This window comes from Phlebotomus argentipes, unplaced genomic scaffold, assembly GCF_947086385.1.
Source record: "Phlebotomus argentipes unplaced genomic scaffold, Phlebotomus argentipes genome assembly scaffold_18, whole genome shotgun sequence".
NCBI classification, from domain to species: Eukaryota; Metazoa; Arthropoda; class Insecta; order Diptera; family Psychodidae; genus Phlebotomus; species Phlebotomus argentipes.
In genome coordinates, this window is record NW_026776177.1 from 18,404,956 (window position 1) to 18,423,578 (window position 18,623).

At 43.0% G+C, this 18,623-nt stretch overlaps 1 protein-coding gene across 1 annotated transcript; it reads left to right on the forward strand.

Moving 5' to 3' along the window:
• Nucleotides 1-661: 661 nt before the first annotated feature.
• On the forward strand, nt 662-18,603 carry LOC132259283 (titin). Its single transcript, XM_059756847.1, has 6 exons — nt 662-753; nt 6,927-6,965; nt 8,738-8,938; nt 9,009-9,266; nt 9,330-16,542; nt 16,635-18,603. The coding sequence occupies exons 1-6, from the start codon at nt 669-671 to the stop codon at nt 16,732-16,734; spliced, it is 7,896 nt and encodes a 2,631-aa protein (XP_059612830.1). The 5' UTR covers nt 662-668; the 3' UTR covers nt 16,735-18,603.
• Nucleotides 18,604-18,623: the final 20 nt, after the last annotated feature.

Below are 18,623 nucleotides of genomic sequence, written 5' to 3' on the forward strand. Positions count from 1 at the left end.
GGGTGTCATGAGCACCGCAAGGCCGTTGAAAATTGAAATTCTCTCCTCCTCGCGATGCCAAGTTCAATGGCTAGTGCGACTAAATTGGGTCAATCTAAACAATTTCAACACACTCGCATGTCGGCAATTAAGTCACTTTAAATACGCATAATTAACAAATCAACTCGACAGATCCACTTGTGACACCTCAGAAGTGGATCATTGATATTTTTCTGCGCTGATCTTCTATGAATGGACTCGCAAGGTGGGTTTTTTCTTGCGTCACAGAGTAACTAGTGATGCCGCTCGATCGGGTTCGTCGTCTGCTGATTGGAATCTTTCGTTCATTGAGAGCCTCTAAGCGACAACTAAGTAAGTCGAATGAGGCTCTGTGGTGTATATTTTTTGCTGAGAGAAGGATCAGATCACTTTAGGCAGTGATCTATTTTGAGACTTTTTCCTCGTCAGGGAGAACTTTTGGCCAGAAGAGAGATGATTTCTTAGTGCCGCGAGGCGAAGATCACTTGGGAAATACCGAAAATAGAGAGATTAAGAGCAAACATAACTCATCGAGATTCTCGCTGACCTAAATGAGACCAATGAGATGACTTGAAGAATTTGACACCTATTCGCACAGTGACTAATCTATGCCCTCTTCTTCTTCTGCTTTCAGGCGAGAGACGTCAACGATGAGGAGACCCCATTCGAGCCCTCTGGGGCTCGAATTGACCACCCTCCTAGTGATGATCACGCTCGTGGGAGTGTGCTTATCAGGTGAGTCGCCAAATGTGCCACGCTGTGGAATTTCACGCAACACCTCAAACCGATTAATCCCAAGAGAGTGCTGCAAATGACCTAAGCACATTTTCTTGTCCATTTAGATTGGGTGAGAGGAGGTCCAGTGTGGGGAAAAAAGTTATCCTAAATTTATTCACCGTTAATCTGTACTCCGCCTTATTTCTTTGGATGTTTGCTCACTCGGAACAAGAAGTGAAACACACTTAGAACAATTATGCATGAAGAAACTCAATGGATTCCAGCAGGTTCTTCATTTAACGTCACATCAGGCATTTCTCTTCGCCTCCTCACATGCGCACTTTTCGGACCCCAATATTTACGATTCACACACGCACGGCGGATGGAAAAAATGCACTTTGTGAATATATCCCATAACATACAATTAAATCACGGGGCGATTAAAAATTATATACCTCGTGCTCGCAGCACTTAAGTTGTGCGCTGCAGAAGTGAAATGAAAAGTTTTTACGGCAAGCTACCCAGGGAGTTCCCGCGGGAGAAATTTTATAGGCTTTTTGCCTCTTCCCGTTCTCTTTCTCTCTCTCTCGGTGCCGAAAATTTCTCGCACGTCGATGGGAAATGATGAAGAAATTACCGATGGAGGCCCGGGCAAAAAGCCCACTTGACTGGACGCACAGGCATAAGACGCGCAAGGTTGGAGGCATAGAGAAGGTTCCGTTCCTCCGTATATACTTAATAATCAAATTTCATCCGATTGAAGTTTATGTCCAAAAAATCAATTTATTCCCGCGGAGGGCATTGCTCTCGGTACGCTGTCGGCCAATCGCTCTGATGGCTCCAATTAGCATTTTTGGATTAAAGCAATTCCTCAAGAGAGCGAGTGAGAAGCGCGAATGCACAAACTCGGGCGATTGCGTGCAGGTGAGAATGTTCAACAAGTGTCTCTTCGTGACTCCACGAAATTGACCCTCTGTATCCTATTAATCTTATCTAAATGACCAAATTGCATTTGCATAAATTTGTCCCCTTCGTCGCCTTATCTCACTCAGATGTCCATCGCGATATATCAAAGGGGAATTGAAATGCCAAATTAATTATCCATACTTAAGAGGTCATCAAACACATTTCTCCTAATGGATGGAACATTATGAGCCACTACTGAAAGCTCTGAATGCAAATTTTATAATAGAAAAGAAATGTCTTGAGAATCGCGACAACCGAGTTGCTTGAAAAACTTCTTTTCACGAGACATTTAATTAAAGAAACAAGTACTAATGTTCTCCCCTAAATTTTACACAAAAGTAGCCCGGAAGCTTGCGATAGAAGCAATCTATTTCCAATCGTAGTGTCGCAGAGTTGGCAGAAAATCGCCTCAAGCCCACCAAAAGTGTTGTTCCTCAGGAATGTGAGACGAACGGAGCGTGATTAAAAGTTCGTTGTTTCAGGCAAAAATGGGGTTTTTGACACCCAAAACACCGCAATAATTATGTAATTTTGCTCAATTGTCGGATCATTTTTGCGCACGAGGCGTACAAAAAAGATGCCCGAAAATCTTTCTCCGCGTGCTTTTTTGCTCTCACCTGCCATGGCACCTTTGCGCGGGGCGGCAAAAGCAATAGCACATTCACTGTCAGCATCACAAGAATATGTGGTGGCCTTTCCAAGTTCATGGCTACGCCAGCGAGTCACATACGATGGAAATCGCACACAAGAAATTACCTCTCTCTCTCTCTCCGCCATGGCATTACTTCACATGCAAAGAAAATGATTTCACAGTGTGAGAATCGCGAGAGGAAGGTGAAAAAATGCGTGCAATTTATGGGAATTAGTGTCTGGTGTATTTGAAATCTCAATACATGACTATGTTGCCGTGCCATGTTCGCCTCTCGCGCCGATACATAAGTATAAAACATTCATAAGCTGCATTATATAAACACATTAAAATTTTCCCTCATATCTCCCTGAGAGTGCTCTCACTCTTATTATAGCTGCAATAGCTAGTGTTTGTTGGGTGGAACAATTTGTATTTGAAGTCACGAAAGCGAAATTCAATCGCGCGCGATTCCTCACCAGTTGCATTGGAGGCTTCTAAGAGTCAGGCTCCTCTGCGGTCGTGACTCGAGATTTAGTTAACAAATCCAAAAGACGACAGATGGTAATTGCTTTACTGTTTGGCTCACTCCTTGGCCACAGAATGCCGTACATATAATTTTATTCATTGAATTTGCACCATTGCCATCACCGTGGCCTCATGTTTGCCATACAAGCCCATCTGAGAGGCATCTTGGCCAGGACATGAGGAAGCCATGAAAGGGGTGGATAAGTCAGACTGGCGGTAGCTGCACGGTATCCACCCAGAGCTCACCTTCGCGGGGCAATTACACTTAAAATGTTAATAGGCGCAGTCCAGTTATGTTCATTGAAAGTTTTTCTTCTCTTTTCACTGAATTACACGTCTGCGAGCATGTACAAGTCATTCAATAGCATTCAAGTGTTTCTCAAGTGATGTTATGACACTGTGTTTATTTTTTAAAATCTTTGTTATGCCATAAACTCACAAGAGACTCATATGAATTAGTAATTTATTGTACTGTAATTTTGAAAGCGCATTCTGCAAAATCGTTACTTTTGAAAATTCAATTTTGCGCGCAGAATGGAAATATTCCTCAGTTTACAGCCCTCTAGCATAGAATATTCTATACTTGAGGAGGAATATTCCGCATATATTTTGTTGTTCTTTTGGAGCGACAACATCCTATTGACTTGTACGACTTTTCGCAAACAATGCGTAATGTTCCAATTTTGGAGTTGATTTTGATCGCCAAGCAGACAAGTGGGCAGTCCTGGGAGAGTTTATCTATCGTGAAAATGTTCAATCTCATGCCATATTATTGTTGCCCTTTTGTCATAATTCAAGTGCAGTGTAATTACCATTTTTCCGTCATTGTCGTCAGTTTTACGACATCATTGTCATTGTCATTATCATGTATTCTCATTGCTGGCCTTCCGTGGCTTCTGGTGAGATCCTCGGTGGCATCGCAATTGCGGATCAATGCTGGGCGGGCGGACGGAGATGGAAAATTGCACAAATTGAAATGCACATGGAAAATAATAAAATTTAATTATTTATTGAAGCTCCCTGTGTTTGTATTCTGCACTCGTGGCTGTATTACTATGAAGATTATGCAATTTGCCATGTCTCGTGAGGAAGTGGCGAGGCAAGAGAAGGGCAGCGGCTCAAATTGATCTGGGAAGAGCTGTCTCTGTGTTGGTGGTGGAGAAGAAAAGACAAATAGGGGGTCACTCAACTTGGCGCAGAGATCCCGCATCTCTGCGCTAAGATCGAGAATAAAAAATCCACCATATACAACAACACGAAATCCGATCGAAACAGGTTCATTTTTCTGCAAAATCACTATAATTCTCTCTTTCACTCCGCCAGCATAGCACCCATGCTCCTATGCTCAATATTGTTCTCCACATCAACTTCAATAATTCCCACGCTTCATGTGTTGCTGCTCTTATACAATAAATTCCCCCGGCAATGATCAAGTGATACAACTTTATTTTCAAAGTCAGTGTCAAAGGTGCCATTGGCACTCTTGGCACGTACCGAAAAAAGAACGATTAAAAATTGCTTTTTAATATATTTATTGCGCAATTCACTGACGTGCACAAAAACCCGCGACACCGACAGTTATACGAATAAATTTTATTTCATACCATTATGATCATTTATAGAGCAGTAAAGAGAACGACAAATTGCCCGTGCATTGATTGCTTATGCGGAGAGACTTTATTAATAGGTTTATTGGGCATAATTTTCTCAACGTACATTCAGAGAAATGAGCGTCTTCCTATTGAGATGTATGGTGAACTATAATAGTCGTCCGGATGGGTGAAAAAGATTGTCTATGCAACTAATATGAAACTCTATTATGGCAAAATTAATATGGACAGTTCCGATAAATTTTGCAGTCCCCGCGTTGAAATATACCAGCGCACACTCCATAAAAGAAGTCATCGTGTGTGAGAAGAATCACCTCGCCACATCTCATTAACATATCCGACACAGAACCGGGATAAAATGGCAATAAATATCCATTATTTGACACTTAACTAGTGCAGAAGTGACTCGCAGAAAATGCGCTCTATAATTTACTCAAGCATTTGCAGAAGAAATAATGAAAGATGTGTCGGCGTGTAAATCGTTGCGTGAAATTTTACGGGAGTCCTTGTAGTTTTTTTCTCCCTGTTCTGCAATGGACGCGCGCGCGAATCCGTGTGTGCAGTGTGTTTCTGTATGAAGGATGCTTCACGGTGATGCCTTCCGTAAATCACTCAGTCACACCGGTCGCCGATGATCATTGACCAGTGGAAGTGTGTGTACAACTCTGAAATAATCGTGAAATTGACACTGATTTTTATTTATGAATGGACAAGAGGGAATCACTTTACGATCAGTCGGCAAATGGAATAAATTATACGAAGGTGTGTCCACAGACGCTGTGAGCAATTTGTTAGTCCTAATAATAACTTTATAGCACTTATTCGCATATAATTACTCTTGTAAAAATACCGGCACGTCGCTCAGATCCTAATCAAAGTGGAAAAAATTCAGATGGGACTACCGTGAAACGTGGTTTAGCAGGTGGATTCAGCCCAAAGAGTGTATCAAATGGTGACACTCGGCATTAGCGACACTTTTATTAAAGTCGTTCTGCCTCAACTGTACCAGACACACATCGATTGCCTTTCCCCTTGAGCAATTCGCCTTTTTTCTCACTCAATATTGCCAAATATTTTGGCAGCAGATGTGACTTCAATTAAACGATAGTCTCTTCCATTCACAGCAGAGGCATATTAATATTTCTCGGGCCCTTTCTTTGCTCTCTGACATCCGTGGCTCTCGATTGAGGCCAGCCTCGCCATTGTCACGGGCACAGCCCAGTGATGAGGAAGAGAAGAGCGTTCAATTGAAAAATTGTGCATCATTTTGTCTACAAGGAGAGGGAAGCCATCAAGACACATTCTTGTTCGCTTTGTTGCTAATCTCATGGCAATGCGATAGATTTATCTAACTCGATGCAGCGTAGATTTTCGCCTCCGTGGTCACGGGCAAAGAGACTCGGGGAGATCCTCTGTGGGTTTTGCAGTTGATTTGCATACGTGATAAATTAGAAGAGGTCACAGTCTCAATTCATCAAGCAGCTGAGTTGCAAAACGCCACGCATTGGCCTTCCTTGTACGGCTTAGAACCATTAAATCCTCTGCTAGTCCCTCGTGATTAAAAGAGATGAAGAGTACCTTCGTGTCTAGACTTTCAATCGCTTACTTTTTACCCACTTACCCGTTGATTGATGAGAAATTGCATGAATGATTGAAGAAATGTCATATGTCACCCACGGATCATGCGTTTCAATTTATCGCTCTTTAATCAGCCTTTCGTGGTTGGAATCGTTCTTGCACAGTTGAGGTTTAAAAGCTGTATACTTTGTACGCGAGACACTTAAATTAATTGGACAATTCCCCTTTCTTTCGCTTCGTTCTCATGATCCAAATCATCATAGAATTCGCAATCAGAAAAAAAGTTGCAACTCATGAAAAACTACTCGTATGACTCACACTTCACTTGTCGATTATGATTGTTGTTGTTAGTTAATGCTGAGGAAACAGGTTGATGCTTATGACAAAAACCCGTTGATGTGTTCGCCCCATTGAAGATGAGCGATGGCTTGATAATCTCTCGGTGAGATTAATTAATCATTCCCATTCTAATCAGACAGCAAACTCTTCCTCAAATCTCATCACCTGCTGATTGTCTCATCATCCCATTGTTTAGCTGCGCCTTCCGATCGGGAAGCTTTTAGGTGATTCTTGAGTGTGTGCTTTCTTCTACTGAGAAACGTGCCAATAAAAATTTCCTCGGCATAAGCAATGACACAGAAAATGAATTAAGCAGAGTCATTTTGTGGATCTGAGAACTCTCAGAAATGCTTTCAAATTACCATTTTTCGCCGATGGACTCTGCATGTTCCCCAACGAGATAGTCTATTTAGGTATTGTGATGTCTTCCCAGTGATATCACATTCCAAAAATTCTCACTCCGGTCAACAAGAGAATCGTATTAAAATTGAATTTGAACGATGACACTAATTGCTCTGTCTAATTTCTCTCTGTCTTTTCAGCTCCCGTGCACGAGAACACGGAACTGGAGACGTATAGTGGTGAGTATGATATTATCCATTCTAACTCCAATATGATCACCGTGAACATGATTACATCGTCACTTGGATGAGCAAGAATGCCTCTCTTTTTTTCTCTCCCTCCGCCACAAATGGCAAAGAATGCAATGGCAAAGTCTCTGGGCAGGGTGGGAAAGAGAATCTTGAGGGATTCCTATTGTTGCATTGTGGCATAAGGTGTGTTTGTTTACTTCATCTATGAAAGTACAGAAATTATTAACGGTTTTCCCTTTTAACAATACACTTAATTATTCCTTCGCGTCTCCGAGACGACCATACCAGGTAATGGGCGATGAGGAATAAATTACTTTATAAATTAATTAAAACTATTTACCGCCAAATTGCTAAGATTCTCCCTTTTTATGTTCTCTCTTTAGTTATTCCACTCGTGAAACCATTCTTGTTTCTTGTCTGTGAAATTCTGAGAGCAAAAAGTACTGATAAGGCATGGGAACTTTACGGACAGTTGGGATTCGCTAGCACACACAAAATTGTTGTATACAATTGTGAATGTTTTTACAGGAAATCATTGACTATAAATTTTTCATATAGTGAATCTTGTTTTATATAATTAGAATATGTTTCAATTTTTCGATAATATCAAAAGTCACACAAGCTCATGCTGTTTGCTTGGTTGTTTGCAATATCTGTGACCACACGAAAAGGAGGCTCACCATTAAATCTCCACTAACAGTGATACATAGAAGAGAAGAATTTAGCTGCCTGATTGCGGAATGATAAAAAGAATGCTTCAACCTTCGGGCTAGTGGTGGCCAAAAAAGCGAGGATACAAAACCGAAAATTACATAATTACCATCGCAACTTACTCATCTCAGTTGATTGCGGAAATAAGTGTGGCGCTTGTGTGACTGTTGTCCAGACGCTGTCCGAGCCACATGTATCCGGGGCTGATGTAATCATTCTCTAATTAATCTGTGTGATCCTCTTTGATCAGCCAAGTGCGCCCGAGAGCCACTGAGTGAGATAAACTGTCTCAAATGGGGTAATAAAATCATCATTCACACTTTGAAGCTGCATCACCATCAAATGAAATGGAACTGATTTTGAGATGGGGCAATTTGTAACCAAGCACGAAGGCGAGAGATTGCCGGTACAAAAGAAAGCATTCACATCGTTTTCAGCTTCAGTATAATTGAGTGTCATTAGGAGCATGCAACAGTCTTCATTGTGGATGAATTAATGGCGAATTGTTTCAAGAATAGAGTATGTGAAAGAAGTCTCCTTACTGACTTCTTCTTCGCCTCCGCACGTCAAGAAGCTTTCTTCTCTTCCGCGCGATGAGCAATTTCACTTGAGAAATTCCCTCTGCAAACTGTACCCAATTCTATGCCATTTATGCTTAAGCATTTGCTCAAATGATGAGAAAGAATCTCCAGCTACTTTTGCTGCGCCTCGAGTCTCCCAATATATCCGAGGAAAATCGTGCAACTCGCCACAGCAATAAATTCCCGGAAATCGGTGCTAAGATGAATAATGTGCATCATGAAAATCACTTTACTCAACGATTTATGAATGCTGCCTTTTGCTGTGATCTTCTATGATTTCTCTGTACCACATACTTATCCCATATATTCTGGCATTGTCCCAATTCTTGCCACAGTTCCCCAGTAATCTGAGAAGAAATTGAGGAGAGATCTTCAATGCGATGATCCTAATTGTTCACGAAGTGATCATATCTCGTTGATTGACTTACTATCAGATAGTGTAATTAATTTATTGATTGATCATTGCAGAATCTGGCTGCTACTACAACTACCATCAGTACTCGGAGGGTGATAGGATAATGACGAACGAGCCATGTCTCAACTGTACTTGCCACAATAGGATGTTGATGTGCTACTTGCGTGTCTGTCCATTCACGAAGCCCATCGGTCAGGATTGCGTGGTGGAGAAACGTGAAGATCAGTGCTGTCCTGTCATTACGTGTCCCGAAGGTAAATCACTATTTCTCACCTGCGATTCATCTTCATCTAATGCTAACATCACCTTCTCTCTCACCCACAGTTCCTGTCGAGCTCGTTGATCATGCCACATCGAGTCCGTCAACAGATGTGGGAGGCCTCGATCGCTTTGGCTGTTCTATTGATAATAGGTTCTACCCAGAAGGTGCTCAAGTGCCATCGAATCCTCGCAAGCCGTGTGAACTTTGCTATTGCATTCGCAACATGACTGCGTGTGTTATGCAAGAATGTACGCTACACGTTGAGGGTTGTCGACCTATCTACAACAAAGGAGTCTGCTGTCCCGTTCGTTACGAATGCGGTAATTCTTTACCCTCAGTTAATGAGACGAATTCCTCAATTTTATTGATTTTTTTTCCGGCAGATCATGAAGCGGAAGATGATACTCTTATGCTGGAAGACAAAACGACAACAACTGAGCGCCCAACGCCAGGATTCATGCTCACTACGACCACACCACCTGGAGTTGAGGCGGATTGTGTTCACGATGGCGAAGTCTTTGCGGATGGGGCTCTCATTTTCACTGACCAGCCATGTGAGCACTGCTACTGTATGCGAGGCGATATTGTATGCGCCGTGCAAGAATGTGGAACACCGCTGGAGAATGAGGGCAAGAACTGTACAGCACGTCCACCGCGTGAGGGTCAATGTTGTCCGGATGTGTATGACTGTGAAGAATCCAAAACGGAGGAACCGGAGAGTGCTACTCGAAAGGAGGAGATGGAAGCTACAACCCTGGGAACAGGACTCGATACTCGTATTGATGAGGATGAAGAGTTTGATACACATGACCAGAAGACCCCCATGCCAGAGGAGAAGGAGCCAATGACCACAATGTCGTCTGACAAAGTGGATGATAAGTTTAATGAAATAATGCCGGAGGAGAAACCTGAAATCGAAGAGGCTCACACCGAGACGGCAACAACGCTGACTCATGAAGCCACAACTGAGCCCATCAAAGAGGCTGAAGAAGATTTGCAACAGCACATCATAGATGAAGATTTGCAATCTCATATTGACAAAGAAGAGGAGGAGGGTCCGGCCACAGTTAAAGAGACAATCTCCACTACAGAGAAACTGAAACCGACAACAATCATTACAGAGAGTGAGTCGTCAGAAAAACCAGAAGAGGGTCACGAAGAAGATGAGGTGATGGCCACTGAAGAACCGTTGAAAGCAACTGAATCACCAGAAGAGGCAAGCATTTCTCCAGAAATGCATGGCGAATTGACAACAATTGCCGGAGAGGGTGTTCCGACGACAGAGAAGGCTGGTGCTCTTGACACAAAATCTGGTGAAATTGAGGAGACTGAAGATGACAATACTGTTGAGCCAGATCAATTCACATCTACACATCACCCACCAGCAGAATATTTGCCGCCACAGAAGCCAGTAGAGCACGACGAAGAGGAATCTAGTGAATCATCTAGTGAATCCACTGAATTAACACCATCTGAAGAAGAGGGACAAGTGCCTATCCGCCCTGAGACGCCAGCCCCAGACCATGAGCCTAGTGAAGAGGAAACGTCTGAAGAGGTGACATCATCCGAGGAGGAGGCTGAGAAACCAAGTCCCGAAACGCCACTTGAAGAGCCATCCTCAACTACTCCTGGTCATGATGATCTTGAACTGCCGGAGAGAGAAATTGTTACAGAATCTCCAGATATGATCAAGATTCCCGAACCGGTGGAGCATGAGCAAGTTACTGAATACAGTATTGATTCTGGCTCTCATACGCTTGAAGAAGTCACTACAAAGGCAGGTCCTGAAGAGAAATTACCTGAAGAGGCCACCGAAAAAGCTACTGAGGCGCCTGAAGAGGAACCCAAACCTACTATCAAGATTGAAGAGGAGAAACCCGAAATTATGCAAGTCACAACAGAGCATAAGGAGCTGGAAGAGAAACCTGGAGTCACTTTCTTACCTGAGGATGAAGAGGAGGAAGAGAAACCACATCTTGAAGGGTCAGGAGAGTTCGACGAGCCCGAGAAAGAAGAGCCTGAAGTGCATACGGAAGGCCCGAAGACTCCCAAACCAGAAGAATCTGAGGAACCTGAACTGGAATCTACAGAACAACCTGAAGAAACTCCCATTGGTCTGCCCGAAGAAGAACACACTGAAGAACCCAAGACTCCAGGTCATGACGAATCCGAGGCACCTGCTACTGTTGCACCTGCTGTTGAGGCACCTTCCACTGAGGCGCCATCCACTGAGGCATCTGAAGAGTCTATTACTGATGAACCCAGCAAGGAAGAATCAGAAGAAGCTGAGAAACCAGAGGAGCCAGAACAACCCGAAAAACCCCTCGCTACCACCATCGCTCCTGAGAAAGAAGAAGAAGAAATCATCACACCAACATCACCCTCAATCAAGGAAAGTGAAGAAAAGGAGCCAGAAGAGGAATCTACTGAAGAAGAGCTGGCTACTCCGACACCAACCGCTGAACTGTTGCCTCCATCAATTCCCGGTGAAGGGAACTGTCTGGTGGATGGTATTAGTTATCCTAACAATGAAATTATTCCTGCCGTCAACAAATGTCAGCTCTTTTGTACCTGCGTCAACAGTGTGGTTCATTGCGAAACTGTGAAGTGTCCACCACCCCCAGAAAACTATGTCGAGTGCCAACCTTTCTATAGAAATTTCGATGAGTGCTGCCCCAACTACAAGTGTCCTCAGGACTTGGAGACATCATCTGAGGAATCTTCTGAAGAGCAACATACCAGGGCTCCTACAACAACTGAGCGTGCTGAAGAAGCTTCAGAGATTCCAGCAATTGTTGAGGAAATCAGTCCTGATGAGGTCCCAGCTGTTATTGAGGAATTCAAACCAGAAGTTACTACAGCAATGGAGGAGGCCGAGGTAACTGAGATTACACTGACACCCATTGAGAAGGAAGAAGAACCTAGTAAACCATCTGAAGAAGAAAAACCTGAGAGTGAAGAGGAGGAGGAGGAAGAAGTAGAAGCAACAACAAGGGCTGCTCCAGATGATGGTGAAGGCGAATTGATAAGTCCAGAAATTCTTCAATCCTACACCGATGAGTATGGACCCGAACCGACTACTCACAGACCTCAAGAAATTGAGCTTCCTAGTCATATTCCTGAGAAACCTGAAGGAGAAGAAACTGAAGCAGAAACGGGTGCACCTGGTACTGAAAGTCAACCTGAAGTTCCAGAGAAATCAAGTGAAGAGGAGGAAGAACGCCCTGAACTTATACATATTTCAACCCTTCAACCTGAAGATTACACAGAGAAGCCAGAAGAGGAAGAAATGAAACCTGAGGAAGAAGCCAAGCCTGAAGAAGAGCTTAAACCTGAAGCAGAAACATCACGCCCAGACACAGTTACTGAAGCTGAAGAGGAAGTCACTGAGAAGGAAGAATTGCCGTCTGAAGCACCAATTGCAATTACTGAAAAGCAAGAAAAGCCCACAGAACGTCCAGAAGAAATTCCTGAACAGAGCGAAGAGGAAGAAGAGCAAACTGAAGGAGGACATGTTGAAATTATAACTCCATCTGCTACAGAATTGCCAAAGGAAACACCAGAACCTTCAATGGAAGAGGAGAAAACAGGCCGCCCTGAAGAAACTGAAATGCCAGAAGGCCCAGCTCCGACTGAAGAATCAGACAAAGGAGAACAAACAACAGCTGCATCATCAACTGAAAAGGCTCCTGAAGAGGATATTGGCATCTTGTTCCCAGAAGAAGAAGAGAAACCCGAGACTGTAACTTTAGATGTTCGCGGAGGAGAAGATGAAGAGACTACAGCAAAGGCTCCGGAAGAAGAAAAGGCTCCGGAAGAAGAAAAGGCTCCAGAAGAAGAAAAGGCTCCTGAGGGCGTCCCTGCTAGCACGCCACATGAGAAGGAAACCGAAGATAAGACAGAATCCCTTCCACCAGTGCCCACAATTCATACCGAAATTGAGGGTGAAATTACCAAGAAACCTGAAGTTGAAGAACAAACCAGTGCTCCCGAAGTTGAAGCAGAGAGCCCAACGGAATCATCACTTGAAAAAGAAACTGCTAAGCCTCATTTGCCAGAAGATGAAGTAATTTATGCCACAGACAAACTGGAAGTAGCAGAGCAAGTGACAGAAAAAGAGCAACCTACTCCAGCTCCCACTCCATCTGAAACTGCTAAACCTGATGCTGCTATTACAGAAAAGGAGGACCTGCCTGAAGAAGAACCCACCAAGCCTTCTATTGTAGCGCAGCCTTCAGATGAAAAGGAAGAAGAAGAGGAATCTAAGCCTCAAACTATGCCGGAAGCAATTCCCACTAAAGAATCTGAGGAGGAATCAGAAGAGGAATCCGAGGAGGAACACACGCCGCGACCTTCCGATGTTACCACGAGTAGGCCTATTGAAGAACAGCCATCTGAACTTCCAGGCGTTAAGGTTGAACATCCCGAGGAGGAAGAGGAGGAGGAAGAAACCCCTGAAATACCTCTAGTAACAACTCCTAGTGAATTGGCCACCAAGGCGCCCGAAGAAGAAGTTTCAACTCCAGCATCGGAACTAGAACCTCCTAAGACATCTGCTCCTGAACAAACAGATGTAGAAGCAACTGGCGCTCCTGCTGTGACAGAAAAAATCACTCATGAGGATGAACAACCACTGAAGCCTGCAGAAGAACCTACCACAGCACACGAGGAATTAGAGCCAAGCAAGGAAGATGAGGCTACTAAACCAGCTGTGACAGAAGAGGCCACTAAACCAAGCGAAGAAGAAGAAATAACGCACGAACCAGAAGAACATAAACCTGAGGCAGAAGATGAAGTTAAGCCGACTCCACAAACTGAAGAAGTATCTGAAGAAGAAGAGGATGAAGTTAAACCTACCCCAGACTCTGAAGAATCATATGAGTCATCAGAATCTCCAGAGAAACCTGAAGAAGAGGATGTCAAGCCAACGCCAGAAAGTGAAGAATCTTCTGAAAAGCCTGAGAAAGAAGAGGAAATCAAGCCTACTCCTGAATCTGTTGAATCTACTGAGTCATCTGAAGAGCCTGAAGAAGAGGAAGCTTCTCAGAAACCTGAGGAGACAGAAGAAGCGAAACCAACTCCTGAAGCTGCTGAGCCATCTGAGAAACCCGAAGAAGCCGAACTTCCAGCCACTGTACAACCCATTGAACATGAGGATGAAATTTCACCGACTACAAAGGAACCAGAATCATTGCCAGCTGAGCCTGAGAGACCAACAGAAGAACTTAAACCTGAAGAAGACGATACAGTCTCACCCACTGCTCTTCCCGAGGAGCAAACTGAATCAGAAGTTGCTGAACCCACTAAACCCAGTGAATTGGAAACTCCAGCTCCGAGTGGAGAGACAGAAGAGGAGAAAGAAGAAGAAGAAGCGCCAACGCCAAGTGGAGAAGAAGCAACGAAACCTAGTATTCTGGAAGAAAAGCCTACCACAGCAGCTGAAGAAGAGGATGGTGGTAAACCTGAAAAACCAGCTGAAGAGGAAGAAGAGGAGGAGGAAGAAGAAGAGGAAGAACCTGGAAAACCCACACCAGCTATTGAAACAACAGAGCAGGAAGAGGAGGCTACTGAATCAATTGAGAAGAAGCCAATTCTTCCTGAGGAGTCACTGCCAACTGAACCGTCCAAGAAAGAGGAACCCGCCACAGAAGAAGAAGAGAAAATTGAAGAAGCCACACCAATTAGTGAAGAACTCCCAACTTCTACAGAAACTCATCCCACATTGAAGCCTCTGGGAGAGAAGGAACCAGAAACCACTGCAGATCTTGATGATGCTATTGATCACACAACGTCTAGTGGTGAAGAAAAGGAAGAAGAGACGCCAAAGCCACTGAGCGAAGAGAAGCCAAGCGAAGAAATGCCAAGTGAAGAGATGCCGACACCCACAGAGAGAGAACCCGAAGCGTCAACTTCGGGTGCAGATGAAGTCACTCCTAGCAAACCTGCAGAAGAAAGTGCCGAAGGCGAAGCTGTTACAGAGACCCCGATGAAACCTGAAGAAGAAAGTGCCGAAGGCGAGGCTGTCACAGAGACCCCAATGAAACCTGCAGAAGAGATGGTGGCTGAAGTTGTCACTGAACCCAGACCAACGTCTGAAACCGAAGAAGATGATGAAGAACCCGCGGAACATAAACCGACAGAAAGGGTACCTGAGAAGGAAGAAGAGCCTGCGACTGAAAGTATTGAACCAGTGACAGAGAAGAAGGAGGAAGAAGCTACAAAACCTGCTGAAGAATTGTCTCAAGCCACAGAAGAGCCACTGAAGGAAGTTGAACCGACAAAACCATCTGAGGAAGAGCAACCTACGCCTGAAACTGAAACAAAACCAACCGAAGACAGTGAAAAGGAGGAAGACATGGAAACACCAAGCAAACCTTCTGAGGATGAGGAGAAGGAAGCAACACCAAGCCCAGTTGAGGGTGAAGTTTCAACACCCGGCAAGGAAGAAGAAGAAGAGACCTCTAAGCCTGAGATTGTAGCACCCGATTCCCAGATTGTTGAGCACGAATATGAGCCAACGAAGCCCAGTGAAGAAGAAGAAGAGCAGAAACCGTCTGATACGACGGAAGAGGGTGTAAAGGAAGGCGAACCTACTGAGAGGCCGGTGACTGAGAGAGCAACAGAAATCCCAGAAGAAGCTGAACCGACAAAGGCTAGTGAGAAGGAGCCCGAACTGGAAGTTTCAACCGTAGCTGCAGAGGTTACTGCTGCCCCGCCAGCCGAAGGCATGCCAGAGGAAGAGGAGAAACCAGAGAAGCCAGAGGAGTCAGAGAAGCCAGAGGAGCCAGAAAGTGTTCAGGAAGTCACAAGTCTGAAACCGCCTCATGGTGAGGAGGGAGAGGAGGAGCATAAGACTGAAGCGAGTGCTACCGAACCTAGCGACAGAACAACGGTGCCTCCAAGTGAGGGTGGTCTCGATGACAGGATAAAGGAGGATGAAGATGAAGAGTCACAGAAGCCCCTGCATCCGGATGATGATCAGAGTCAAGTGCCAATCTCCTTCGAACCCGAAGAAGAGGAAGAGATCATCGAAGAAGAGCCTCATGTGCCAAGTGACGAGAAACCCTCCACTGTTCAAACAATGACCCCTGATCTCAGTCACTACTCGACAAGTGCGCCGCACTACGATACCGGCTATGGCCAGGTTCCTGCTGGACACTATCCAGGACCATCATACCAAGAGGAAGATTATGGTGACGAAGAGGATGCGTCTTCGTTTGGACCCGGAACATGCAGATATGGTGGAAAACTCTACGTGTCCGCCCAACAGATCCCACGAGATGATCCTTGTGACTTCTGCTTCTGCTTCCGAAGCGATATTATCTGTCTGCAGCAGTCCTGCCCACCACCAATTACTGGTTGTCACGAGGAGCCTATCCATGGCTTCTGCTGTCCACGCTACGAGTGCCCCGTGTCGATGGCCACTGTGATGAACGTGACGACCAGCACGACGACAACAACTACAACGCTACCACCGCACTTCCTGCATCACGCCTACAAGGGCCATGCCACCCTGCAAGGGTGCCAGATTGATGGTAAAGCCTACAAAGTGGGCGACATTGTACGTCAATCGAGTGGGCCATGTATGAGTTGCATGTAAGTTTTGTCCTCTTGTATTCTTATCAAAAGACAATTGCTATTAATTCGCAGACATAATATTAAATGCTACTTTATTCTTTGCCTTGCAGATGTGGCGGCGATGGACAAATGAAATGTGATCCTAAGAAATGTTCACCAGAACCTCTTCTTCGACAAATGATTGCGGTGGCAGCCTCGAGAAAGAGATGAACTTCCAGAAATGACCAGTGAACGAACTAAAATGGTTTCTTAACCAGAGATTCAATCAACATGGATAATGCTGAAAAAACAAATTCTTTCTAATATCACGAAGGGTGCCAAACTTTTATTAATAATTAATTAATTTAAAAAGAAAAAAAAATGAGTAAATAATTTAAGAATTCAACGATACGTACTCTTAATAATATTGCATTTTTCTAGAAAACGAGAGATTCAGTCAAATTGAATAATCCAGTGTCGACGCTAAAGAAATTTTCCATCAAATTTATTTTCTTTTCCCATCTTTTTGGATGCTAGAATATTCAATATAGATTTTGAAAACTGTGGTCGACCCTAAAATAAAAGCAAGAAGACGAAGATGAAGTATTAAAACTGAACAGATTTAAAGAAAGAATACAACTTAATGCAGAAAAATCAATTAAATTGAGACAACTTTTTGCGCCCAATTTCACTTCTAGTCTCCCATTTATTTAATCAAAAAAACGTTGATTTTGAGAAAAAAAAAGTTATTGTAATTTTATTAAATTAAAAGGTTCGCGAAAATGGCCGATGTCTTGTCGACTGAATGACTTTATGTGGAAAATATGAGAATTTTCGAAAACGATTTGAGATTGAAAATTTGATAAATCATAAGATTTATCTAGATTTTTTGACATAGACATTATATGTAATTTTAAAAGAATTAACTGCAACGTGACCATTTGTCTCAGATACAAATTTTACACAAACTTGCAGCAAGTTTTGTCACACTTTTGTCGTAAACTATGTAGAGAAAGCAAATCCATCAGTTTTTTTTTCTTATTTCAATTTACGAAATGAAAATAGAAAAGGGATGCTGAGGAGCACGAGCAATACATGCGCACAAACTAGATTCTTATTGATAAATGTTTTAAAATACATAAACGATAATTATTGGGACCTCAAAACCTACCAATTAAATAAAACAATAAAAATAGACTAACACCACACTTTACATGTAACGTAACAACTTAGTAATGCAATAGAATTGAAGAAGTGTTTAGTTATGATAGGTATTCTTAGAGAATGGCCAGTGTCCAGTTGTTTGATTGACTGAAAGTGACATATTCTATGCTAACATAACATCGAGTGATTCTTCGACACGTCAACTAACAAGCACAGAAGTAATTTATTTAAGGCAGCCTAGGTCTTTCTCCTACCTGTAAGATGAGATGACGATATAGATAAAGGGTAAGATCGTTTTCAGTCACTTGAACATCTGGACGTGAGGAAGCATAGAACATATTCGAATTTTGATATGGAAGAAATCGTCATAGTGGAAGAAATTAAAGACAATTGAGATGAAACATTGCCATAAAAGGTTTGGTTACATAAAAGAATATTCCATTTTATATCATTATTATTGTAATAAAGATTTATAGAGAAGGAACAAAACAACTCATGAGAAGAGAACTAGCGAGCAAAAAAATGATAAGAAGCAATTATCAATAAATATATAAATTACATTTAAGAATTCTACATTATGCATTAGTGACAGTTCTTTATAAATAGGAGAAAAAAAATACAAGGCATAATTTTATATCATTTTAAGAATAATTTTATGATTTTTTTGAACATTTTCTCGAACCAGTGTGACCATGTGTTATGAAATATTCATCGATCAATTTTGTCAATGTATCAAAATGTTTCATTGAAGAGCAACTCCCGGAAACTGGTTACTTTTAATTGTGAAGAAAAATATTGCATTTAAGGCGAAGAGACTCTGTAACTTAAAAAATAATTACGAAATACTGTCCATGTGTCCGAATATGAAGTATTAGTTCAAGTTGATCGATGAACATTGTACTACCTTGCACAGGCCCGAGAGAAAAGCCCAGGATATATGTAAGTGTCCTTTTATA